The sequence below is a fragment of the Cyprinus carpio genome, chromosome B25, assembly GCF_018340385.1.
Source record: "Cyprinus carpio isolate SPL01 chromosome B25, ASM1834038v1, whole genome shotgun sequence".
Lineage (NCBI taxonomy): Eukaryota > Metazoa > Chordata > Actinopteri > Cypriniformes > Cyprinidae > Cyprinus > Cyprinus carpio.
In genome coordinates this window covers 20,892,639-20,918,682 of record NC_056621.1, presented here as the reverse complement: position 1 = coordinate 20,918,682, position 26,044 = coordinate 20,892,639, and the positions used below count along the sequence as shown (strand labels likewise).

General features: G+C 37.0%; 4 protein-coding genes and 2 pseudogenes across 4 annotated transcripts; 3 read left to right on the top strand and 3 right to left on the bottom strand.

The window, feature by feature from the left end:
- The first annotated feature begins 542 nt into the window (after positions 1-542).
- Positions 543-14,236, top strand: LOC109080856 (anoctamin-9-like). Its single transcript, XM_042753597.1, has 24 exons — positions 543-798; positions 2,123-2,197; positions 2,523-2,645; positions 3,138-3,280; positions 3,512-3,561; positions 3,700-3,767; positions 5,642-5,721; positions 5,842-5,976; positions 6,096-6,189; positions 6,790-6,850; positions 6,927-7,009; positions 7,377-7,481; positions 7,582-7,749; positions 7,944-7,980; positions 8,074-8,185; positions 8,349-8,406; positions 8,522-8,619; positions 10,120-10,316; positions 10,578-10,730; positions 12,421-12,568; positions 12,659-12,781; positions 13,155-13,248; positions 13,346-13,458; positions 13,598-14,236. The coding sequence occupies exons 1-24, from the start codon at positions 769-771 to the stop codon at positions 13,698-13,700; spliced, it is 2,451 nt and encodes an 816-aa protein (XP_042609531.1). The 5' UTR covers positions 543-768; the 3' UTR covers positions 13,701-14,236.
- Positions 14,237-15,891: 1,655 nt separating this feature from the next.
- On the bottom strand, positions 15,892-16,832 carry LOC109076004 (annotated as a pseudogene).
- A 1,101-nt stretch (positions 16,833-17,933) lies between these two features.
- LOC122142507 (histone H2A-like) lies at positions 17,934-18,457 on the bottom strand. The gene has a single exon (XM_042753629.1). It carries the CDS (start codon positions 18,393-18,395, stop codon positions 17,949-17,951), a length of 447 nt encoding a protein of 148 aa, XP_042609563.1. The 5' UTR covers positions 18,396-18,457; the 3' UTR covers positions 17,934-17,948.
- A 2,201-nt stretch (positions 18,458-20,658) lies between these two features.
- On the bottom strand, positions 20,659-21,067 carry LOC122142515 (histone H2B-like). The gene has a single exon (XM_042753641.1). It carries the CDS (start codon positions 21,036-21,038, stop codon positions 20,664-20,666), a length of 375 nt encoding a protein of 124 aa, XP_042609575.1. The 5' UTR covers positions 21,039-21,067; the 3' UTR covers positions 20,659-20,663.
- An 837-nt stretch (positions 21,068-21,904) lies between these two features.
- LOC122142511 (histone H2A) lies at positions 21,905-22,414 on the top strand. The gene has a single exon (XM_042753634.1). The coding sequence runs from the start codon at positions 21,963-21,965 to the stop codon at positions 22,347-22,349; it is 387 nt and encodes a 128-aa protein (XP_042609568.1). The 5' UTR covers positions 21,905-21,962; the 3' UTR covers positions 22,350-22,414.
- Positions 22,415-24,756: 2,342 nt separating this feature from the next.
- LOC109080877 lies at positions 24,757-25,808 on the top strand (annotated as a pseudogene).
- The last annotated feature ends 236 nt before the right edge of the window (positions 25,809-26,044 follow it).

Genomic DNA, 26,044 nt, shown 5'->3' with positions numbered 1-26,044 from the left:
AAGATCACACACACACACACACACACACACACACACACACACACACACACACACACACACACACACACACACACACACACACACACACACACACACACACACACACACACACACACACACATTTTGTTTAACCTCCAGGCTGGAGGTTCCCGCACAGCCCCTGCAGTCTTTTATAGAACTTTAATAGAGCTCGTGCTTCCACCTGTTGGCAAAACTTCTAATTGCATGCAGATTCAGAAAGGGACTTGGGTTATGATTTTCATTTACAATAAACTGATAAAATAATCTGTCAGTTTGGGCCACAGGATGAACATGACAATTCTTAAGGGTAAATTGACTGAATTTTCCACACAAAGCCTATATATATATATATATATATATATATATATATGGCTTTATGATATAATATATATTTTACTTCTTTTGAGACTTGCAGAATTGTTGTCGTTGTTGTTTTAATATAAAAGATAAAAGTAACTACACTAGACGCATATGTTTGGGTTATTGCGCTCTTATGATGAGTTTTGTTATCAGACGCAAACGCACGTTTCGTGACGTCACGACGGAGTAATCCGGCCGCATTCCTCGGCTTTGGTGTCAGTGAAGCCAACAATAGCTGTTTAGTTCCTTGTCGCAGCACGGAAGTCTATCTGAGTTTCACATGCATCTTTTGTGTGAACGCTTTGCTTTGTAATGGCGAATGATTAACGATTCGTCTAAACGGCGTGAATCCGGCGCAGCTGTCACACACCTGGAGCTCTGAAGAAGATGAAGCGGACAATGAGCCACCGGCGGCAGGTGAGGTGAACTCCAGCCCCTCTCCTAACATCAGTGTCACTGAGTAGCTCTGGCCTCATTGGGAAAAGTTTCTTAGTGCCAATTGACTTATATATATATATATATATATATATTGACTGATATATATATATATATATATATATATATATATATATATATATATATATATATATATATATATATATATATATTCTATACCTACTAGAGTGGTTCCTTGATAACATTGATTCACTAGACTACAGAATGACCTCAAGTTTTGTTTTGCTTTTGTGACAAGAATGAAAAGATTACAGAAACTGTTTGCACACAAATCAGTGTGAGCAAGGCATTATCAAGCTCATGCAACATTTGCGTTGCTTACAATGATTTTCACTCATTGTGGTGTTTTAGAGGAACAGCTAAAGTTTTAATATAGATTAAGATAAAGCGAATTACACCCGGACTGAGGACCTAGTGTGTTGTAAATGTAAGGGAAGTAACTCTTAAATACAGAAACGAACCCAGAGAAACTTCCACTAACCCATGAAAAGATTGAAGATCACAGAGATACTGGTTTGATTGACGGCGTGAAGCTGTCAGTTAATTCAGGTTTATTTGTCTGCAGCAGCTGTCATGGAGAAGCAGTATCTATAGTCACGGCAAGTAACACAAAACGTTCTGTCGTCTTCATTACCAATCAAAACACTTGCTATTGTTGTGTTGCTGTGGGACGTTTACACAGCTCTGAGCTCCTCTGATTTGTTTTAAGAAAACTTGCATTGATAGCTACACACAGTGGCTCGTATCTAGGTATGTGAACTATACAACAGCTATTAAAAAGCAGAAATGACGTAAACCCCCATGACTTGATAACTTGAGTTAGCATGAAGGTATTTCTGGCATTCGCAGGCATACTCTTGAGGAAGGTTACTTGGCCAGTCTTGGTTTCACAACCAACTTCAAGATCAGTCAGGAGAATGAAAGTAGAACTTGGCTGTTCTTCGGAACTTTCCAAAATGTGTTGATTTTTATTTCAGCTTTCAGAAATGTGCATGGAGCTGCATCTTTGTCAATTATTTCACATTAGAGTAAGAACACAAGGTCAAAAATGGATTGAAGTGTAAATGGACGAGTTTGATACTGATCTAAAGGGCATTTCTGAGCCAAAAATAGCTGAAATCCTTGTCTGTGATCCCTTCTTTCTTTCTTTTTACATTCTTTTCCTTGCTTTACAATAGTCTTTTTTTACACTCTTACTGTTTTAAGAACATGATTACATTTCCACCTTTTTATCTTCTTGTAAATGAGGTTATTGTTCTGAACTGTATATATTGTGTTGTTGTAGGGGAGCATTGACCTTTTAGAAATCTTCGGAGTTGTAAATGAGAATGGCATTGAAATCCCACCAATGCCACCAGTGGTAAGGCCTATAGCACACCACTAGTGAAAATGCATCTTGTTTTAATTGAATACATATTTATATTGTCAGTGGAACAAAGAATTGGAATATATATATATATATATATATATATATATATATATATATATATATCATTTGTAGAATTCCAAATCCTTCTAAAAGTAGGTTAAATTGTTTATAGCTTATACACACAAAGGAAAGCCACTACAATGATGTGAATGGTTACATAGTATGCATTTATGTAAGTGGTATGTGCAAGTGTAAATGTTTTTATGCTGATATAATCATTTATTAACAATACTTTATTTATTCTTCTGGACATCAGCATCCTCCTCTGACCTTCGATTATGTTCTGGTGGGAAAATTCTCAGAGGATGAGAACAACCACATCTTCAAAAAGCAGAGAGCTTTCATTGAAAGTTTAAAGAAGAAGAAATTACATGTACATGTAAGTGAGTTTTTCCATTTTTGAGTTCTTGATTTAGGTATTTTTAAATATGTAATGTCTTGACACAAGAAGAGCATATTCCTCTTTGTTGTGTAAGTAGTTGTTGTTTCCCTATAAAAGGGTTGAAAACATTGCGTAATTGCTGACACAACAATTAAGTGTAAAACTGCGGTTCTCTTTTACACAGTTTCATTGCTCAAACATCGGTCTCGTCTTTGTTTCTGAAGGTGTGAAAGTCATCGATACAGTTTAAAGTTTAGTTAGCAAGACTTGGCAGTGCTTAAATATACCACTAAAATTATTATTATTATAATTATTATTATTATTATTATTATTATTATTATTAGGACAATTAGAGTTCAAAACTATATAATGGTACTGCTTTATCATATTGTTTGGGGATTGGTACTAATAATTAAGCTCCATAGCTGTTGTCAAATGTGTGCTTTACTCTCTGTATTTGGTGATTTTTCTTTTTTTCTTTTATTTAAGAAAATTGGCGATGAGGATGAAAAAGTGTTTTATTGCATCCGAGCACCACAAAATATTTTCGAGACTTACCGGTATCTCTTGAAAGTGTCTGACGCCTGTAACTGGAGTTGTGAGCAGCAGGGTACTATACCTCAGTCCATCAGGTAATACATTTACACCAAAACACTCTGAAAACCACTTTCAGGACATCACATATACAGCTCTCTGACTGTTTGAAGACCTCAGGAAGCAAAAAGATAGAGTAGAAGTTTTTAACGAATGCAATTTGTGATTTGCATAATTCTGTGGTTTACGGTTCAGTGTATTTTAACCAACTGACAGATTCCTGGCCAATACTTTATATCACACATTGATGTACTGTGGCTCTGTTTCAGGATTCGTATCGTTGATTTCATTCTGCATCACACATACATTGAATCAGAAGGTGAGTAACAGTTTGATTGCTAGATTGCACATTCATTGCGTATTGCTTTACATGAGATGACTGTATTATGCTAGTCTTTGTATGACTCCTCCAGAAGTGTCGATTCGTAATGCCTTCTCCTGTTTTCCTCTTTCTTAGGTGTTTCAGAATATCTGCCAGATCTCATGAAAAAAAATGTTTTTGAGACTCACTTTTGTTTACATGAGGTTTGATTTTATTTTATATCCTCTCATTCACAGCATTTTCTACATCTATCATACAGAGTCCACGCTCCAGATTAATTATATGCAAATGTATTTAAAGGGGTCATATGATGCGATTTCAATTTTTCCTTACTCTTTGGAGTGTTACAAGCTCTTGGTGCATGAAGAAGATCTGTAAAGTTGCAAAGACTAAAGTCTCAAATCCAAAAAGATATTCTTTATAAAAGTTAAGACTCGTCCACGCCCCCCGAAACGGCTCGTTCTAACACGCCCCCACTTCTCTACGTCACTGTGTGGGAAAATTTGCATATTGCCGCCCAGATGTTCACGCAAAGAAAGAAGGAGTAACTTTGATTCTCGCTGTTGCCGCCGTCGCCATGTTGTGGAGATGCTGTGTGTTTCATTGTGAAGGTGAAAATATTTTGTTTGCTCTTCCAAAAGAGGACACGACTAGAAATCAGTGGTTAAGTTGTATTTACAACACTGTTCCAGAACAGTTCAACCCAAATATTCAGATGTGTGCAGCACATTTTACGGAGGACAAGGACTGTTTCCTGTGAAGGTAGTCTACATTGCCGGTGTCTGTTTCTATAAAGTGGGGCAATTTCAAATTTACAAGGACAGTCTGGTGCTTCTGACTCGCAGCCTGTAAGTACATTTTCATATTTAAAGAATTAGCTACTGATGATTCAAATGCGAGTTTTGAGCAGTGTAGAGTAGCACATGTTGTTTGTCGTTTCTCAGATCACAAATGCAGACATGGTTTTATGTTTACACTGCGTGATATGCAACGCGTAAAAAGACAGTATAAGTCATTATAATCAGTAATTATGTCCCCACTGGATGCAACAAATGCCTCATTTGTAATGGGTTTTATTGGTTTTGTCTCATCTTGCCGAGACACAGCATCACAGTATGGTAAGGGGCGTAACATTTCCGTCACACGCTTGAGGTTTTCAGCCAATCACAATGCACTGAATAGCTGGCCAATCACAGCACACCTCACTTTTCAGAATGATTAGCTTTTTTTTTTTTTTTTTTTTTTTTTTTTTTTTTAAATAGACGCGTTTCAGAAGGTGGGGTATAGAGGAGAAACAATAACGTACATTATTATTACAGCAAATACACAAAATAATGTTATTTTTAGCAATGTCATATGACCCCTTTAACGATATCTCAGGGTGATGATTGTACATGTACATGAGTTGGGTATACACAGTAATGAGCTCTGACAGGAAAGACTGGACCTTGTGTTGGTTTCATATGGATTACTTCATCAGAGAATATTTGTTTTCAATATGACTTACTTCATTTTTATGGCAGATTTTAGAGTTCAAGGAGACAGAGCACACCCTGTTTGTTTTATTAATTTTACAAAAGCACAGTGTTTTATTGATGTTGCGAGTGTATACAAATGAAAGTAGACCTTTCACCGTTTCAAATGATGTATTACTCTTATCTGTATGATCAAAAATGTTCATGCAGATAAGAGTGTGAATGTTTTGCTGTTATCAGAATGCAAGTGATCGTTCAGGTTGTTGTTTTTATATTTTTTAATTTTTTCTTTTCAGTCAATATTAAATTACTGAAAGAATTATGAGTTTCACTTTGAAGTTTATTTTTTATTTTTTTAGGTTGGATAACTTGAAAAGTAAAGTGACTTAAAGGGAACTTGAAAGTAAATTAAGTACTTTTTAAATGCAGCAATCAGTAATGTTATCAAATTGCAATTTTAAAGAATCAGTAATTTCTATTACTTTTTTTTGTGTGTAACTTAGCCAACACTGCTGGTCACAGTGAATATCTGATCGGAAACATATTTGTATCCTTTTGTTTAAAAAAAGATATATAATTAATTTGTGCCTTTTAATTTCTAGAAAAGGGAGCAGAAGGATTTGAAGCAGAGCTGGGCTCGATGGTCTGCTTGTTTCAAAGGGCAACCCATAACTAACGTCAGGTTCTCTGATTTTACTCATCCCCTTCTATTTGTTAGAGACTTACCCCCATTCTGGCATAAATTGAATGTATATTTAAAATTTTCTTGATGTTTTTTTTTTTTTTATGTGTGTGTTGTCAGAAACTATCTTGGTGAGAAGGTGGCTCTGTATTTCCTGTGGCTGGGCTGGTACACATTTCTCTTGATTCCTGCTTCTGTAATTGGTGTCATAGTGTTCCTGTATGGCCTGGCCTTCTACAACACAAGTCCTCTCATGTGAGTAACCTAATATTAATAAACTTCAGTGTTTGATGTTTAAATTTAAATTATGGGTCCAGAAGTAAAACCAGTTGGTGTGTGTGTGTTTGTGTGTGTGTGTGTGTGTGTGTACACAGAAAGGAGGTGTGCCAGTCAAATGTAATTATGTGCCCTCTGTGTGATAAAACATGCAAAGTGTGGGAGCTTTCTGAAACCTGCATGTATGCAAAGGTACTGTACTTTTTATTCAGTTTACTGGGCACTGACACAGTTACATATTTACATATCCAAACATGTGCAATATCCCATGACACCCACTTATCAGAAGCACTCAATGCCCTTCCACATGATTCACATCACTCATTGCTACATATTAACATGTATTGCTACATAACATATATGAAATAACTCTGCATATATAGCATATGTGATATTACCCCTTAGCAGATCTATACAGGTGGAGCTGGGGAGGTGGAGGGTTTGTGAGCATGCTGCAACTGCTGCAGCAAGCATTAGCCAAGTATTTGAATGTTGAGCAGCAAGCTCGTTGGCTGCTGATGCAACTAAAACCAATGGGCTGCACCATGTGAATAATGATTGTATATTAGCAAAAGCTCTGAAACAAGTAGTAAATAGTAATGTTTGACACATGTATAAATGGTTTTTAGAACAGATTACTTTGCTTTGAAAGCTTTATCAGTGTTACTGGAAGAACGTTTATTCAAAACTTTAAGAGATCTTGCAAAAAAGTTCCTTGTTAGCTGCAAATAAAGGTTAAACTATTGTAATGTGTAGTGTGCTGACACTGTGTCTTTTGGGTCACATTTGCAGGTGACCCTTCTGTTTGATAATGAGGGAACAGTGGCATTCGCCATGTTCATGGCAGTGTGGGGTAAGTTCAACAGCTCTAAACGCATTTGAGTTGAAGTGAGTCAGTGTTATGTCAGATGTCAATGTCTTGTGCGCAGCTACTGTGTTTCTGGAGTTCTGGAAGCGTCACAGATCATCTTACGTGTGTGCATGGAAGGTCTTTGACTGGTGCGAGGAAGAGGTACGAACAACAGTCTATATAACAACCAACATTAACTACACTGATGCTCTTTAAGCGGAAACTAGCAGCTATTAAGTTAGAACAGCATTGTCTGCGTTGATGGAGCAGGTTAATTTTCAAAATATCTAATATATCTATGAAAGTATGAATATATAAAAATCGTTTCTCAAAATGCATGCAAAGAATTAAATCTTGATCTGATGCATAAGGTAGACAAATGAAAGTAAAGAAGTTCCCCTTCGAGGGAACTCCCGACGCTGTGTTGATTTGATGATTCAGCGTCTTGTTCCCTTCTCAGGAACTATAAATATTAAATGTTTAGCATGGTTTTATAACATGTGATTGCATATGTGCTTGTATCATGCAGGAGGAGTTGATTCTGGAGATTGTAAATAATGCACAGTGTGAACCTAAGATACACAGGCACTCTTATCTACGCTCCACTATAGTAATGGTTTTAGTCACTCTCATGGTAAGAAACTGATGGCGTGTGGAGGTGACATTACTCTCATAAAAAAGATTTCATTCATATACACATGGTTTAACTGGCTTCTGTGGTGCTGTGTCATCAGTTGCTGATCATCATTGGTTTGACCCATGTCCTGGTTGTGTGTCGAGTGATCGCTACTGTGCTGCTGGCCGAAAACAGTCCTTGGAAGGTCATTACTGAGAATTCGCAAACAGTTGCCGTGATGCTCGGAGCCGTGCTTCACTACATCACCATCACCGTCATGACTCGGGTAAAAGCTCACAAACCTCCCACTGTCTGTCAGAGAACAGATGGTTGTCTTAATGTAGTTTTAATAAAGTCTTGTTTTGATGTGTTTCCTATTTAAACAAGTCTGGACTTGGTTTTGGAATATCAGAACATTTATCTCTTTTCACCTACTGTATGATGACAATAGTTGTAACCATGTACAATTATTTTATGCAGGTCAATTGTACAGTAGCTATGAAGCTGAGTGAAATGGGTCAGTTGAACAGGGTTTGTGGCTTTAATTATCAAACATTTTGACTGGAAACCATATGTGTTCATCATATACTGCTTTTTTTCCTGTTTACAGAGAATAAGCACTCCCATGCTGCCGTTGAAAGGAGTTTCACAGTCAAGATGTTCATATTCCAGTTCTTTACAATGTTCTCCTCTCTCATATACACAGCGTTCTTTCTGGGAAGGTAGCCTGGATAAATTAAAAGTTTATATTATATTATATTATATTATATTATATTATATTATATTATATTATATTATATTATATTATATTATATTATATTATATTATATTATATTATATTATAGCAAAGTAATAGTGAGCACTGAACATTAATTTGTGTTTTAGGATTAATGGTCATCCTGGAGGATATGTGAGGATATCTGGCATATGGAGACTGGAAGAGGTGTGGCTGTTATCATTTTCTCTACAGTGACAGACAAACAAATGCACTACTATGTTCTGTGTTTCACTTTTTCTTGCTGATTTTTTTATGCTATATTACATCCTTTTCAATTCAGTGTCACCCAAGTGGCTGTCTCACAGATTTGTTCATTCAGATGTCTGTTATCATGGTACTTAAACAGACCTTCAACAATATCTTTGAATATTCTGGTCCGTAAGTAGAACTTTTTTATTTGCTTTACATTATTTAACACTGAGGCTGGGAAAAAACAACTTATTCAAAACTGAAGCCATATTTCACAAAATACCGAAAACCATGTTCCAAATGTGTATCTTTAACTACACATTGTTATATGAACAGCTAGTTTACCTGATTTAAGCCTCACTTAAAAACAGCAATGGACATAAAACAGTAATGGGTTCATTTTGAGCAAATCACATTTTTTTTTTTTTGACAAATTAATTGAAGGGGTCATATGATGTTGCTAATAAGAACATTATTTTGTGTATTTGGTGTAATACAATGTGTTTATGCAGTTTAAGGTTAAAAAAACACATTATTTTCAACATACTGTACATTATTGTTTCTCCTCTATGCACCGCCTTCTGAAGTGCATCGATTTTTACAAAGCTCATCGTTCTGAAAAGTGAGGTGTGCTGTGATTGGCCAGCTATCCAGTGCATTATGATTGGCCGAATACCTCAAGCGTGTGATGGAAATGTTACGCCCGTCACCATACAGTGATGCCATGTGTCCCGGCACGACGAGACAAAACCAGTAAAACCCATTACAAACGAGGCAGTTGTTGCATCCAGTGGGGACATAATTACTGATCATAATGACTTATACTGTCTTTTTACGTGTTGCGTTGCATCGTGCCGTATAAACATAAAACCATGTCTGCATTTGTGATCGGAGAAACAACAAACAACAAGCGCTACTCTACACTGCTCAAAACTCGCATTTGAGTCATCTGATAAAGTACTTACATATGATAAAGTACTTACAGGCTGTGAGTCAGAAGCACCAGACTGTCCTCGAAAAAATGGGAACTGCCCCACTTTATAGAAACAGCTTTTGTGCCAATTTAGTCTTCTCTTCCAGGATCAGGAAACAGTCCTCCGTAAAATGCACTGCACACATCTGAATATTTGGGCTGAACTGTTCTGGAACAGTGTTGTAAATACAACTTAAACACTGATTTCTAGTTGTGTCCTCTTTTGGAAGAGCAAACAAAGTAGTTTCGCTTTTACAATGAAACACACAGCGTCTCCACAACATGGCAGCAGTGGCAACAGCGAGAATCAAAGTTACTCCTTCTTTCTTTGCGTGAACATTTGGCCGGCGTTATGCAAATCTTCCCACACTGTGATGTAGAGATGTGGGGGCGTGTTTAAACGATAAAAATCAAGAGAGCGTGGACGAGTCTTAACTGTTATAAAGAATATCTCTTTGGGTTTGAGACTTTAATCTTTGCAAATTTAGGGATCTTATCTATTCACGAACAGCTTATAACACTCCAAAGAGAAAGGAAAACTTGAAATTGCATCATATGACCCCTTTAATAGTGTCACTCCTGACTACACTGGTTATACAGAAGAATGCACGTTTACTAGCGGAGCCAAAAGACATAAAAATGATTTGTTTTAGTTAAGGAACCTGAATCAGAATCAAGCAGATTCTCTTTATGAACTTTGTATCTTCTTTCCGCAGCTGGTTTAGTCGGTGGTTGAAGAGGAAAAAGACCCAGAAGTTTAGGAGAAGGTGTTTCAAATGCTATAAGAAGGAGTGTATGAATGCCAAGGAAGGATCCGAACTCTGTGAGAACTGCAAACTCGAAGAAATCCACAGAAACTACAGCCTGATTCAAACGGATCGCTTCAGCCTCTTTAATGAGTTCTTGGAAATGGGTACAGATCTTAAAAATATACACTTAAAGAAACAGTTATAATTGTTTTGGACTTGGGGGTGTTCTCTTTTGATGTGGGCCAGCAATAACCACCCCTCCAACTAACATATAATTGTATGCTAACATCCACTCAAAGCACTTTAACCACTTGGCAACCACACACAATAACCTAGCATTGTTGCAGAGATTTGCATGACATCTTTCATTTCTTTGAAACAAACACATATGTCATTTTTGCATTGTCCTTTTCTCCACTCCCCAGTGATCCAGTTCAGTTTTACTACTATCTTTGTAGCGGCATTTCCTTTGGCTCCATTGTTGGCTCTTCTAAACAACATCATTGAGATCCGATTGGATGCCATTAAGATGGTCAGCCTTGAGCGCAGACTAGTGCCAACGAAGGCCAATGATATTGGTAAGAGAATATTCAGTGAAAAGATTCTCATTCTGATCTCACTGTGAGAGAGTTGTAGTCACTGCTATTCCTAAAAACCAAATTACCATTGATAAGTCCAGAATGAGGTTGTGTCTGGCACAATTTTTTCAAGTGTCCTTCTGTTGCAGCTGAAGTTTGTTTTTGACAGGATCCCTTATCCTTAGAAACCAGGCACTGAAGGGGAAAGCATTCAAATCCCTATGACGTCTTTTTCCACCATACATTTATTTTATTTTCTGTAAATTTGAAAATGTCCTCCTCCTAGACTGATTTTTTGTGCAATTCTGATTGAAATCTGATCATTCAGAAGCCCCTTTCACACTGCACGTTGGACCCGGAAAATTGCCGGGTCGCCTTCTGTGTGAACACAAACACGTCCCGGGATTGATCCCGGGTTGGGGACCTAGCAACATTGCCTTTAGATTGTCTGAATGACAATGAACTACATGAAATCCGATTTTTGCAAATCTGTTTGAGCAACATTCATAAGTAGTTTGGAATACTATTCAGATCTGTTTCAGTCAGATCAGATTTAGTGTAGATTTTTTACGTTATCAAGCCACGTAAAACATAAACACCTCAGACGGTTTTGTAGAAAACATACTGAATGTCTTTGCAGAAACAAGCTTGTGTTGTTGAAAAAGTGCAAGTCAAGCATAAAAAGACAGTATAATGGTAGTGTATGCACTTCTTTGAGTTTTGAAACCAGTGGAGACAGCAGCACGGAGAAAGTTGCACATTCCAGCCTAATGTGTTTCTGCCGCTGCCTCATAAGACGAAATAAAATCCTGCCTGACGGCAACATGTTGTCATGTCGTAAGGCTGATGATACATGGGGCAACTTTTTGAACAATGTTGTCGGGCAACTTTGGGCAATGTTGCTGTCTTCGGGCAACAGGTAAGACAGAGGGCCTACGCCCGATCTAAAGTATCCAGATAGAAATTTGTTACCCATTCGTAATGGGAAAGTGCCAAAGAGACATTGCTCAGAGTTGCCCGGTGTATCATCAGCCTAAGACATCATCTGTTTTGCAAACTGTATTGCTGTTATTGTTGTTTTCAGCGTAGGCATAACAACGCAATGGCATTGCCATAGAAACAAAAGAATATTCCATAAGACGAAAGAACGCGTCTGGACACACAAATTGGATGTGAACAGTTGCGATAGCTTGTATGGACCGTCAGTCATCAGATATGCACACAACTGGATTTGGGTTGACAGTCTGAACGAGGCTTAAGAAACCATGTTGATCAGTTATGCCATTTCCGAATAACGCACAAATGAATTTGTCGAAGAACTCGCCAAAGTGGACGTGAGGCTATAGACAGCAACACTTTGAGCAACACATGATCTGAGGTTACATGCACAGTTTCAGCACAGTGCCACATAGTGGTCAAGAGATGTGAAAATGGATCTTTTTGCTTATAAATTCTGAACTGTTTGGCCAGATATCACAAGACTGGTCTCTGTACGTTTAGAGCAGTGTGGTGAGATGAAATTTAAAGGTGCTTGGCCACTTAATTGCTGCTTGCAAATTGAAATTGAAAGATGGCAGCAAACAAGAGAGGATGGACAATGGTCATGGAAAAGATGTGTGTGTATATATATATATATATAACTCTATATATATATATATATATATATATATGACTCTCTTTATGATTTCAGGTGTTTGGACAGATGTGCTTGAGGTGATTGGTGTGCTTGCAGTCATTGCTAATGGACTGGTCATTGGTATATCTTCTGATTTTATTCCACGACTGGTTTACCAGTACTTCTACGGGCCCTGTGCCAGCGGCAGTGCTACTGGCATTGAGTGAGTTGGACATGATATTTCACTACTGCGTGATCAATATATTTGCAGCAGCACAAGTGTGTCTTTTAATCTTCTTTGTGTGTTTCTCAGTTGTATGGCTGGATACATAAACAACACTCTGTCCATTGCTGATATAAGTGATGAGAGAGTCAGGGATGATTTCACAAGTGCTCAGATGGTCACTTACAGTGGCAGAAATGTGACACACTGCAGGTAATATTACTAACCCTTCTAATAATCTATCTGTCTGTCCATCCGTTTTTAAACGAATGCTTATGTTTTAGGGGGTAAGACTATTCAGTAGAGAACCAGTAGTATATATTTTGAGCAACATGAATATGACATAAGCAGTTGATGGTAGGAAACAGCAGACAAATCCAAAGTTCTGTCATGAAACTCTAGATGGCGCAGGTCAAACACAATCTGACTTAATGACGTCATCATCACATGGCACAGCCGATTGGTTCTTTTTGTATCAGCAGCCAATAGGTGCTTTGTTGCCAGAGTAACCTTTACATAGTTCCTAGAAATTTTGGTGGAAGTTCCCTCTTTTTGGCGTGTTTTGACTGTATTGTTTTCATTTCAGCTACAGAGACTACAGGAGTAATGAAGACTTCAGTTTAACTAATCAGTTTTGGGTCATTCTGGCAGCACGATTGATCTTCATCATTCTGTTTGAGGTAATCTGACATACACAAGAACGTGATTCAAGATACAGAATAATTACATTAAGATAATGAATGATTGATTCAGTTCATTCTCTCTCTCTTTGCCCAGCATGTAGTGGTGATGTTTAAGTGTGTAGCAAGCTGGTTTGTCCCCAACTCACCCCTGGATGTGAGAAATGAAAGACTGTATGACAAACTCAAGAGGCTTAAGGAAGAACTGAGGTCAGTAACAAGAGTTACCGTAATAAAACAAATAACACAGAATAAAACAAACAGAATGTCAATGGAGAGAGAGCAAATATTTCATGACAAGTTCTTTTAATGAGTGCATTTCATGTTGTTCTTCTTCTTTTTTTTTCAGAGCTCAAAGAGCACACCAGGACACTCTGACCAAACTGAATGAGAATGGTAATGCAAAAAGAACATCAAAACAGAAAAAAACAAATAAGCTAAATAGTATGTGAGGCAAACGAGATAAAACGAGATTCTCCTGCATACAATTCTTAGGTCCTCATTCTAGAAGACTATGAATTTTGATTGTTTCTAACTACCTTAGTTTGATAAAAAACATTTTACATTTTAAAAGGTGGTCATTTTTTATTGTTTATTGCATCTCAGTTTGTGAATTAATGACTGCTTGATAAATCAGTTTTGTTTATCATGTATAAATATGTATACACTACTGTTCAAAAGTTTTGGATCTCTGTATGTTTTATTTTTTATGTTTATGTTTTGAAAAGAAATATATTCTGCTCACCGAGGCTGCATTTATTTGATCACGTGATGTAAAATTGCCACTAAATTATAGTAAAATGTAATTATTATTACAACTTTCTTCTATTTTAATACATTTTAAAATGTAGTTCATTCCTGTGATGGCAAGCTGAATTTTCAGCACCATTACTCCAGTATTCTGGGTCAATATAACAATGTGAAAGCCTTTACAGTCACTTTTGATCAATTGAATGATCTTTGCTGAATAAATATTCATTTCTTTAAATGCGATCAATCTGATTTTCATATAAACTACCTAAAGCTTGGGGTCAATGTGAATATTTTGGTAAACTTTGTTTGTTGCACACGTTGTATATAATTTTGTATTTTTTTAATATATATATATATATATATATATATATATATATATATATATATATATATATATATATATATTATTTTTAGCAAGTAAACCCATTTGTTGATTTTTATAATATGTCTATACAGCATTAAAAAATGTATTCCCATCATGAATGGCCTGAATATAAAGTTAAGATAATATAATATAAAACAATAATTTTGTTTAAAGAATGTATGAAGGAATTGAAAGTGCTGTGGTTTCTGTTCTGTCAGAATGTAATTGAATAAAACCAATGAAATTGACATCTTGACCTCTCAGTCCACCACCTTTTTCCACATTAATAGATCAGAAATCAAAGACAACAATGACAATTTTATAGCTAAATTAAAATATAATATATAAAAATATAATATAAAGTATACTTTTTTTTATAGCAAAATGCTTTTGACATTTTATTTTATCAGTGCAATACTTTATATGAAACGTATGAAAGAATGGTATGAAAAGTTATATTTATAAAAGTGGCCAGGGTTGTTCAGCCAGTGATGAGAAAGCAGAATTATACATTTTCTCAATGCAAGTTTTGCCTCTGTTTGCTGGATTTGTAGAATCTCCATTATATTTCATATCTCCCAGCATTCATGTGTTGATGTTCATTCTTACATCCACTGTAGTCTTTAATGCCATATTTAATACAACATATCACCGTTTTTACGACTACTCCATCATTCTTTAAAACAAATAAAGCAACACATTAGATGGATTCTGTGCACCTGAAGATTGCACTTCCATACATGGCAGTGTGCATCCTCTAGCGTACAGCTAATCAGAGAACCCAGAGTGACTTACAAGTGAGGACAAAACACTCAGAACAACTTATCACATTATTATCACATATTATATGATATATCATATCATATTATTTTATTTTGTTGTATAATAATTAAAACGAATAGGAAGTAGATAGAAAAGAGACCAGATAATGCTAGCGTTATAATGTCGAGGTATAACTTAATAATTAAAAAGCAAACATGTTGATAGAACAGAATTGGGGGATTATTTAGGGATAAGTTAAGATTTTTAAACAAACTAGCTACTTTAATTTGCAGCAAACCATCAGTTTAACCGAAATTAAATGAACATGTTCTAGTTAGGCTCTTTCTGGCGTCTAGATGGCAGCAGCTGATCATTCAGAGCAGTTTCATTATAAGAATGATCTGATTCAAGCGTTTTATAGTTTTACTAGTTTACATAATTAAGGCGATTCTCTTTTAAACAAACACCTTTGAAGCGAGAACCTGAGAAACATCTTCGATATGACTGACCGATGTGAACATCTAAAACGTTGATAATGACAATGTTTTCTAAAACGTCTTTTTCACAAAGACATGGTCCAATTTATAAGAAGAAAAAAAAAAAATCCTGTAACTAACATAAAATAACCGTTTAAGATAAAAGGCCAGAACCAAGTTTGTGGCAGAGAAAAGTAACACTTTAAAATAAATGTTTAAGTGTTACTTTAGCATTTATCCCCATTTCCGACAAAAAAAAAAAATTGCAGCTCTTAAGGCGAAAACGTGAGTGGCTCTTAAAAGAGCCTTTGTGTGCTGAGTGGGAGTCAGCAGGGAGTTTAAGCGCGCTCTCCGCGGATGCGGCGCGCCAGCTGGATGTCTTTGGGCATGATGGTGACTCTCTTGGCGTGGATGGCGCACAGGTTGGTGTCCTCGAACAGACCGACCAAATAAGCCTCGCTGGCCTCTTGCAGGGCCATGACAGCGGAGCTCTGGAAGCGCAGGTCCGTCTTGAAGTCCTGAGCGATCTCTCGCACCAGAACGCTGGAAGGGCAGCTTGCGGATCAGCAGCTCGGTGGACTTCTGCTAGCGACGGATCTCTCGCAGAGCCACGGTGCCGGGCCTATAGCGATGAGGCTTCTTGACGCCGCCGGTGGCTGGAGCGCTCTTACGGGCGGCTTTGGTAGCGAGCTGCTTCCTCGGGGCTTTACCGCCGGTGGATTTACGAGCCGTCTGCTTGGTTCTTGCGCTTTTTCAAGAGTCTTCCGTCTCGTGTTTCCTCAACAGAATATGATTATAGTCTTATGCTGGGGCTTTTTGAACTCTCCTGCCGCATTGGGCGGAGCGTCACCAGCAGCATTTGATTGGCTATTGTGTTTACGTCGCAGCGTGACGTGAACTTTCTGGCCAATAGCTATGAGTTTCCTGTTTTTAAACGAGGGACTGCGGCCTGATTTTCCCGCTCAAAAAAAAAAAAAAAAAAAAAAAAAGATAATAAATATGATAAAACAATAATATGTGACTCAGGTTGAAGTAAAGCAATAAAATACATGCACAACCATGATACAAAACACAATAAACACCTAAATAATGAATAAAGAGATATGTAAACAGAAAAGCAAGGGATAAAAACTTAACATAAACGTCTAAAAATAACTAAAATAAATAATTACACATTAACAACTTCAAAGAAAAAAATAGAATAAGAATATTCCTTACATCGAAGTCATTATTGTTTTTCCATCAATACAGTTTTTTTTTTAAACTTTCTTATTAAGTGATGAGCAGAGAGATAAATAAAATAGTTTCAGATAAATACAAAAAAATTCTAAAATTGTGCATACAATCAGTAACTACTAAGAAGAAATAGGAAATAATTGGCAGTTTTAACACATCATCCAGCTCCTTTGATCCTGATTCCCAAATCAAGAATAGTACATTAATTGTTTCAAAATTAAAAAAAAAGTTTGTTGTAAACAGAGAAAACAAGCCAATATATTTCTTTCTGAAAATCATTTGCATAATCACATTAAAAAAATAAGAGATATTGTTTCCAAATTAGAATTACAGCATGTGCACTGTGTAGAGATGTCCAACTTGAAGAATTACAGGGACAGTAAATATGAATAATTTTATAGTGAAGTTCTTTCATCTTGTTACGTAACAGAAACTTGTTAATAGCCCATATTTTAATAGCAGAAAGAAAAAGGTAAATTAATTTCCACTTATGAAATGCTTTAGGACGACAACTAAACTTCTCAATGAGGGTTTTCCTAATCCAGAAATTGTTACATTTAACATTAGAAAGCTCCAGACCTCCAATATTCCTGCTAAAATATGCTACATTCAGGAAAAAGTAGTTTCCTGTTCTATGCAAAAAAAAAAAAAAAAAAAGAGCGACCCTTGACATCATGTTCCCTCATTACTCAGTTTTAGTGTAGCTTGAATATTAGGTAATAAAATCACAAACGGGCTTTATATATATATATATATATATATATATATATATATATATATATATATATATATATATATACATACACACACACACACATATATCAGATGTACTCGAGGTAAAAAGCAGCATAAACAAAAAATCTGAGCCGTGTTATTAAAGAATAAACAAACGTTTCAATATTTGTATTTTCATGAATTACACTGTACTCAGAAAACTTCAACATCTTTAAGTTGACCCAAAACAGTACATAAAATCACTTATGAGCCAGACATATTCATATTAGTCAATATAAATAAATCTACAACAGAATATCACTAAATAAGACTCAAGTGACGTCACACACTCTTATAGCAAAGACTATAATTGTATCAGCCTCTAAATTTGCCCTTTACAGAGAAAGTGGGTGGCTCTTAAAAGAGCCTTTGGGAGTTTGGTGTACTCTCGTGTTTAATTTGGTTTTGGCGGGTTTCTCGGTCTTCTTGGGCAGCAGCACGGCCTGGATGTTGGGCAGCACGCCGCCCTGAGCGATGGTCACTCCGCCCAGGAGTTTGTTCAGCTCCTCGTCGTTGCGCACCGCCAGCTGCAGATGACGGGGGATGATACGGGTCTTCTTGTTGTCCCGAGCGGCGTTTCCGGCCAACTCCAGGATCTCAGCGGTCAGATACTCGAGCACAGCGGCCAGATAAACCGGAGCACCGGCACCGACGCGCTCGGCGTAGTTGCCTTTGCGAAGAAGTCTGTGAACACGACCGACGGGGAACTGCAGCCCTGCTCTGGAGGAGCGAGTCTTAGCCTTCGCTCTGGCCTTACCGCCGGTTTTGCCTCTTCCACTCATTATTGAAGATTACAAAGAAGTTATCTTTACTAGTAGGTGTAGAAATAATACCGCTGCAGCTTGACAACCAGCTTTTAAGAGCGTGTGCTCTTCATCTATTGGTTTAAATCCATCACATTTGAAAACCAATCACTGCTCGTCCTTCCAAATCCCAAACTCCTCTCTTGCCAGTTTCTTCATTCATTCACTCTTGAGCAGAGCGATGACTTTAATGACTGCCAATTTATTAATTTTGATTCCAAATTATAAGAATCTTTTCAGATTACCTTAGCAACTATTTCTTCCAGAAGCACCTAGCAACAAATTTAGCTGTTTTTAAAATTTATTTGGCAACTTTTGGTAAGTGACTCAAATGATAAAACGGCCAATTTACCATCTGAATTACACAAAAAGAAAAATCCAAAGATGCCTAGCAGTACACACCTCACTGAATTAAGTAAAAAATAATTGTTAATTTATGTTACACTATTGTTGGTAGCTTGTACTTAAAGTTGTTGATCAGTATATATATATATATATATATATATATATATATATATATATATATATATATATATATATATATATATCATATAAATCAATACGAAAAATTCCTTCATAATAACAGTAGATCGTTTTAGAGTGTAATATACTAACTAGTTATACACCACTTAAATATAATTGCTCAGAATGTATAGTTTTAGTTATTTACTAGCTAAAAAAAATTGTCAAAATGTGTAAGTTTTCAATAATTCAATGTAAATAATAAAAATTATTTACATTTTAATATTATGATTTATATTTTACAAACAGATCTAATTTAACACGCATCATCATCACGCAGTGACATCATTTAACAACAAATCAACCACTGTTGCCAACTAATTTTCAGGGAAAGTTGCTAAAGGAAGGTCATTTTGTTGCTAAAAGTTGCTAAATGACATTGTGATGTCATTCCGTGATGACGTCATTACATAATCCCGACGCAAAATTGTCACTACATCAAATCTCAGTAAAAAAAGTATATATTTTTACATTACATTTGTTCGTAAAATAATATAAATGCATAATATAATGTTAAAATAAATAACTATTTTTATATACGATATTGAATTATTGAACACTTACACATTTTTGAATGCTTACAAGTTTTTTTTTTTAATTAGCTAGTAAACTAGTAAAACTACACATTCTGAACTAGTTTTAACCAGTGTATTAGTAGTCAGTATGCTGCACTCTAAGAAAAGAATTCACAGGTTTTTACCTGCATTTTTTCAATTTTCAATTACACATTGTATTTTGTGTTTCGGGTTACAGGGTTACAACGGATATTGGAAAATGTTCTGGAAAATTACTAGTAGCCTATCTTGTTCATTTTTTTCTAGATATAGAAATATTTATATATATGATATATATTTTCTTACATAGTACTGACTGATCAACAATCACAGGTAAAACAAGGTGTATTGGTTTCCTCTTTTTGTGAAATTTAGATGGAAAATGTGCCTTTTTGTTTTGTTTGAGTCACTTATCAAAAGTTCCTAAAAGTAGCCAAATAAAATTAAAAAATAGCTAAATTTGTTGCTAGGTGCTTTTGGAAGAAAAGGTTGCTTCGGTAGTCTGAAAAGTCGCTAAATTTAGCAAAAAAAAAATCGCTAAGTTGGCAACACTGAAATCAACCTTCCTTCAGCAACTTCCCCTGAAAATTAGTTGGCAACACTTCATAAACATGCGTTTAAAATGTAAAACTAAAGTGGCCGTTTTGTTCTGATTGATTTTATTTGGGAACATGAACAATATTTCTCAGGCTTGTCTGATAGATTTAGAGGGATGTCTTGGCACACCCTAAGTTTTGAGGTATATTCATAACAATATCGGGGTTTTCTCATTAAATTTGAGAATTGTGGCCATATTTGCAGAGGTGTCAAGAACTTGTATCAATGACCCATCATCACAGACACTCAAATCCTGCGTTTCATTCTACACCTCAAGCTCCATTGTCTGAGGAACGACTTTAATTTATAGAGTACCTTTAATTATTTTACATAAACCCAACGGACATATTCTTTCTACAAAGCACTAGTATAACACGTGTCACTTAACTTGCTTTGCAGATGTTTTTCTGTTTAAGTAAAAAAAAAATAACGAATAATATTCTATACCGTAAACGCGCAAATAAAACGGTGTCTGGGATTACGGTTTAGTTGAAAAGCATACAAAAGCTCTTTAAGAAATAAGATGGGTGGCTCTTAAAAGAGCCTTTGGGTCTCGGAGAGTCGGAGCGGAGCTCTACTTGGAGCTGGTGTACTTGGTGACGGCCTTGGTGCCCTCAGACACGGCGTGTTTGGCCAGCTCTCCGGGCAGCAGCAGACGCACGGCGGTCTGGATCTCTCTCGATGTGATGGTGGAGCGCTTGTTGTAGTGAGCGAGACGAGACGACTCACCGGCGATGCGCTCGAAGATGTCGTTGACGAAAGAGTTCATGATCCCCATCGCCTTAGAAGAGATCCCGGTGTCAGGATGAACCTGCTTCAGCACTTTGTACACGTAGATAGCGTAGCTCTCTTTCCTGGACTTTCTGCGCTTCTTTCCTCCTTTAGCGGCGGTCTTAGTGACGGCCTTTTTAGAGCCCTTCTTAGGCGCGGACTTCGCTGGTTCAGGCATGATGATGCTAGTAGAGATCAAAACCTCAAGAAACGATGATTACAACGATCCGGACAGAGACATTTATTGACTCTCCTATGCTAAATTTTAAGGAGATATAGCTCCTTCTGATTGCGTGTTTTCATAGACCAAACCCATAAACTCGTATGTGATTGGATAACTCGAAGTATCATTAGCGGGACGAGGACCAATCACAGGCGGTGAATTGATAGCCCCACCCGCCACTCCGTGTTTGAACGACATAAGCAATTCCCGCTCTTTTTGTTACTTATGTTTTATACAAGAAAATAAACGGGCCTCAAATATCATACAGCAGGGATCCTCAAATCTGACCCACGAGATCCACTTTGCTGCAGAGTTTAGCTGTAACTCTAATCAAACACACCTGAGCATGCTAATCAATATCTTCAGGATCATTAGAAAATTACAGGTAGGATAGATAGACCCATTGAAATAATTTGGAAAGGAGAGCAGTGACGATTAGACATTTTGTTTTTCTCTATTTTTCTTTATTATGATGTCATGTGGCAGACTGGTTTGATCTACTATTTTCAAATGAAAAGAAAACTGAACAAAATCTAATATATCAGTTTCATTGGTATATACAGCGTTTACTATATACAAGTGAACACATTCATTTTATACACATTCAGTTTCTTCAGAAGCTAGGTTTAAATTAGTGTTATTATAAAAATAAAAAATAAATAAACATTACTGCACATGAACAATACATGACGGTGCATCAGAGAGAAGAAGAAAGAGGAGGAGTTTGGGATTTGGAGGGACGAGCAGTGATTGGTTTTCAAATGTAATGGATTTAAACCAATAGATGAAGAGCACACGCTCTTAAAAGCTGGTTGTCAAGCTGCAGCGGTATTATTTCTACGCTTACTTGTAGAGATAACTTCTTAGCAATTTTCAACAATGAGTGGTAGAGGCAAAACCGGCGGTAAGGCTAGAGCGAAGGCTAAGACTCGCTCCTCCAGAGCAGGGCTGCAGTTCCCCGTCGGTCGTGTTCACAGACTTCTCCGCAAAGGTAACTACGCCGAGCGTGTCGGTGCCGGTGCTCCGGTTTATCTGGCCGCTGTGCTCGAGTATCTGACCGCTGAGATCCTGGAGCTGGCCGGAAACGCCGCTCGGGACAACAAGAAGACCCGTATCATCCCCCGTCACCTGCAGCTGGCGGTGCGCAACGACGAGGAGCTGAACAAACTCCTGGGCGGAGTGACCATCGCTCAGGGCGGCGTGCTGCCCAACATCCAGGCCGTGCTGCTGCCCAAGAAGACCGAAAAACCCGCCAAAACCAAATAAACACGAGAGTACACCAAACTCCCAAAGGCTCTTTTAAGAGCCACCCACTTTCTCTGTAAAGGGCAAATTTAGAGGCTGATACAATTATAGTCTTTGCTATAAGAGTGTGTGATGTTACTGAGTCTTATTTGGTGATATTCTGTTGTAGATTTATTTATACTGGCTAATATGAATATGTCTGACTCATAAGTGATTTTTATGTGCTGTTTTGAGTCAACTTAAAGATGTTGAAGTTCTCTGAGTACAGTGTAAATATGAAAATACAAATATTGAAATGTTTGTTTATTCTTTAACAACACGGCTCAGATTTTGTGTTTATGCTGCTTTTTACCTCGAGTACATCCAATATATGTGTATATATATATATATATATATATATATATATATATAAGTCTGTTTGTGATTGTACTTAATATTCAAGCTACACTAAAACTGAGTAATGAGGGAACATGATGTCAAGGGTCGCTTTTTTTTTTTTTTACTTTTTCCTGAATGTAGCATATTTTAGCAGGAATATTGGAGGTCTGGAGCTTTTTAATGTTAAGTGTAACAATTTCTGGATTAGAAAAATCCTTATTGAGAAGTTTAGTTGTCGTCCTAAAGCATTTCATAAATTGAAATGAATTTACCTTTTTCTTTCTATTATTAAAATATGGGCTATTAACAAGTTTCTGTTACCTAACACGATGAAAGAACTTCACTATAAAATTATTCATATTTACTGTCCCTGTAATTCTTCAAGTTGGACATCTCTACACAGTGCACATGCTGTAATTCTAATTTGGAAACATTTACATTTAATCATTTAGCAGACGCTTTTATCCAAAGCGACTTACAAATGAGAACAGTAGAAGCAATCAGACCAATGAGAGAACAACAACGGTATACAAGTGCTATGACAAGTCCCAGTTAGTCTAGTACAGAACACATAGCCAGGGTTTTTTTTTTTTTTCTTCTCCAAGAATAGGATAGAAAAGAAAAGGTAAGTGCTAGTATTAGTTGGTTAAGTGCTGGCGAAAAAGATGAGTCTATTGATGTTTTTTGAAAATGAGTAAAGACTCAGTACCTTGAATCTGATGCGAGCGGCTACTGGTAGCCAGTGTAACCTGATGAGGAGAGGAGTAACATGAGCTGTTTTTGGCTCATTGAAGACAACCCTCGCTGCTGCATTCTGGATCAGTTGTAGAGGCTTGATAGTACATGCAGGAAGGCCTGCCAGGAGAGCATTACAATAGTCCAGTCTGGAGAGAACAAGAGCTTGGACAAGACGTTGGGTGGCTTGCTCTGACAGGAAGGGTCTAATCTTCCTAATGTTTTATAAGGCAAATCTGCAGGACCGGGTCGTTGTAGCAATATGGTCTGTGAAGCTTAACTGATGATCCATCACAACTCCTAGGTTTCTGGCTGTCCTTGAAGGAGTTATGGTTGACGAACCCAGCTGTACAGAGAAGTTGTGATGAAACGAAGGGTTAGCTGGAACCACCAGCAGTTCAGTCTTAGTAAGGTTGAGCTGAAGGTGATGGTCATTCATCCAGCTAGAAATGTCACTCAGACAGGCTGAAATTCGAGCAGCTACCGTCAGATCATCTGGTTGACTTATTTTTTGAATGTGATTATGCAAATGATTTTCAGAAATAAATATATTGGCTTGTTTTCTCTGCTTACAACAAACTTTTTTACATTTTGAAACAATTAATGTACTATTCTTGATTTGGGAATCAGGATCAAGGGAGCTGGATGATGTGTTAAAACTGCTAACTATTTCATATTTCTTCTTCTCAACTGTAGTTACTGATTGTATGCACAATTTTAGAATTTTTTTGTATTTATCTGAAACTATTTTATTTATCTCTCTGCTCATCACTTAATAAGAAAGTAAAAAAAAAAAAAAAAAAACTATTGATGGAAAAAAAATGACTTCGATGTAAGGATTATTCTTATTCTATTTTTTCTTTGAAGCTGATAATGTGTAATTATTTATTTTAGTTATTTTTAGACGTTTATGTTAAGTTTTTATCTCTTGTTTTTCTGTTTACATATCTCTTTATTCATTATTTAGGTGTTTATTGTGTTTTGTATCATGGTTGTGCATGTATTTTATTGCTTTACATCAACCTGAGTCACATATTATTGTTTTAAACAATATTTCTGTTGTATGACTCCTCTGTAAATTTGATATATTAGTATATAAAAAAATATATAAATTTCAAAATATATATTTATATAAATTTCTTTTGAGCGGGAAAATCAGACCGCGGTCAGTCTTTTAAAAACAGGAAACTCATAGCTATTGGCCAGAAAGATCACGTCACGCTGCGACGTAAACACAATAGCCAATCAAATGCTGCCGGTGACGCTCCGCCCAATGCGGCAGGAGAGTTTAAAAAGCCCCAGCATAAGACTATAATCATATTCTGTTGAGGAACACGAGACAGAAAATTCTTGAGAATGGCAAGAACCAAGCAGACGGCTCGTAAATCCACCGGCGGTAAAGCCCCGAGAAAGCAGCTCGCTACCAAAGCCGCCCGTAAGAGCGCTCCAGCCACCGGCGGCGTCAAGAAGCCTCATCGCTACAGGCCCGGCACCCGTGGCTCTGCGAGAGATCCGTCGCTATCAGAAGTCCACCGAGCTGCTGATCCGCAAGCTGCCCTTCCAGCGTCTGGTGCGAGAGATCGCTCAGGACTTCAAGACGGACCTGCGCTTCCAGAGCTCCGCTGTCATGGCCCTGCAGGAGGCCAGCGAGGCTTATTTGGTCGGTCTGTTCGAGGACACCAACCTGTGCGCCATCCACGCCAAGAGAGTCACTATCATGCCCAAAGACATCCAGCTGGCGCGCCGCATCCGCGGAGAGCGCGCTTAAACTCCCTGCTGACTCCCACTCAGCACACAAAGGCTCTTTTCAGAGCCACCAAAATCACACTGAACGAGATAATTTCTGAGTATAACGAGTAGAGAGTAACACTTCCTTAATATTTAAAGGGATCTTGTCTGGGTCTTAGTTTTTATTAACTTTAGTTTCCCTTTATGGAGACAGTCTACACCTAACAGATGTTAAATACGGTTAAGTACTAACGGTTTCGTAACGACACGTTTGTCTAAGTAAATAAAACAAAATACAATATTTCTAATGTGTGTGTTTGTAGTTCAGTCAAGTCCAATTTCATAAATGTTAATTATAAATTCACAACAACATCATAAATTTATCTTGCTATGTTTAAGTCGAGGTAATTTCATTATAATTGGTGTTTATTTACGGGGGAAGTCAGAACCACTGACTTGATGTTTGATTGCTCTCCGTTTACTTTGGTGCGCGTTCCTGCGGCTCAACTGATGGAGCGACGATAGACAGCCATGACGATGATGATGATGATGATGTGAAAGTCCCAAAAGTGTCTGCCCCAGGGCCGCTGCTGGACAAACTGATGCCCAGAATTGTATTGTTGAGACCCCTCCCTCAAATATTATGGAAAAAAGCTATAGAGTTCAATTTAGAACTTTAATAAAATGTAATTAAATTGTATTATTAATCAATTACAATTGTAGCTCTACAGTTACCTGTGGTTATGATTTAATTAATACCGTTGTCTGATTGAGTTTATTGTCTCAAGTATTCAGAAATCACTCAAAAAATTAAATCAAGCAAAGAAAAAAAAAAAGCAATTTTACTAAAATAAAATGGTTAATTTTTGTAAGGG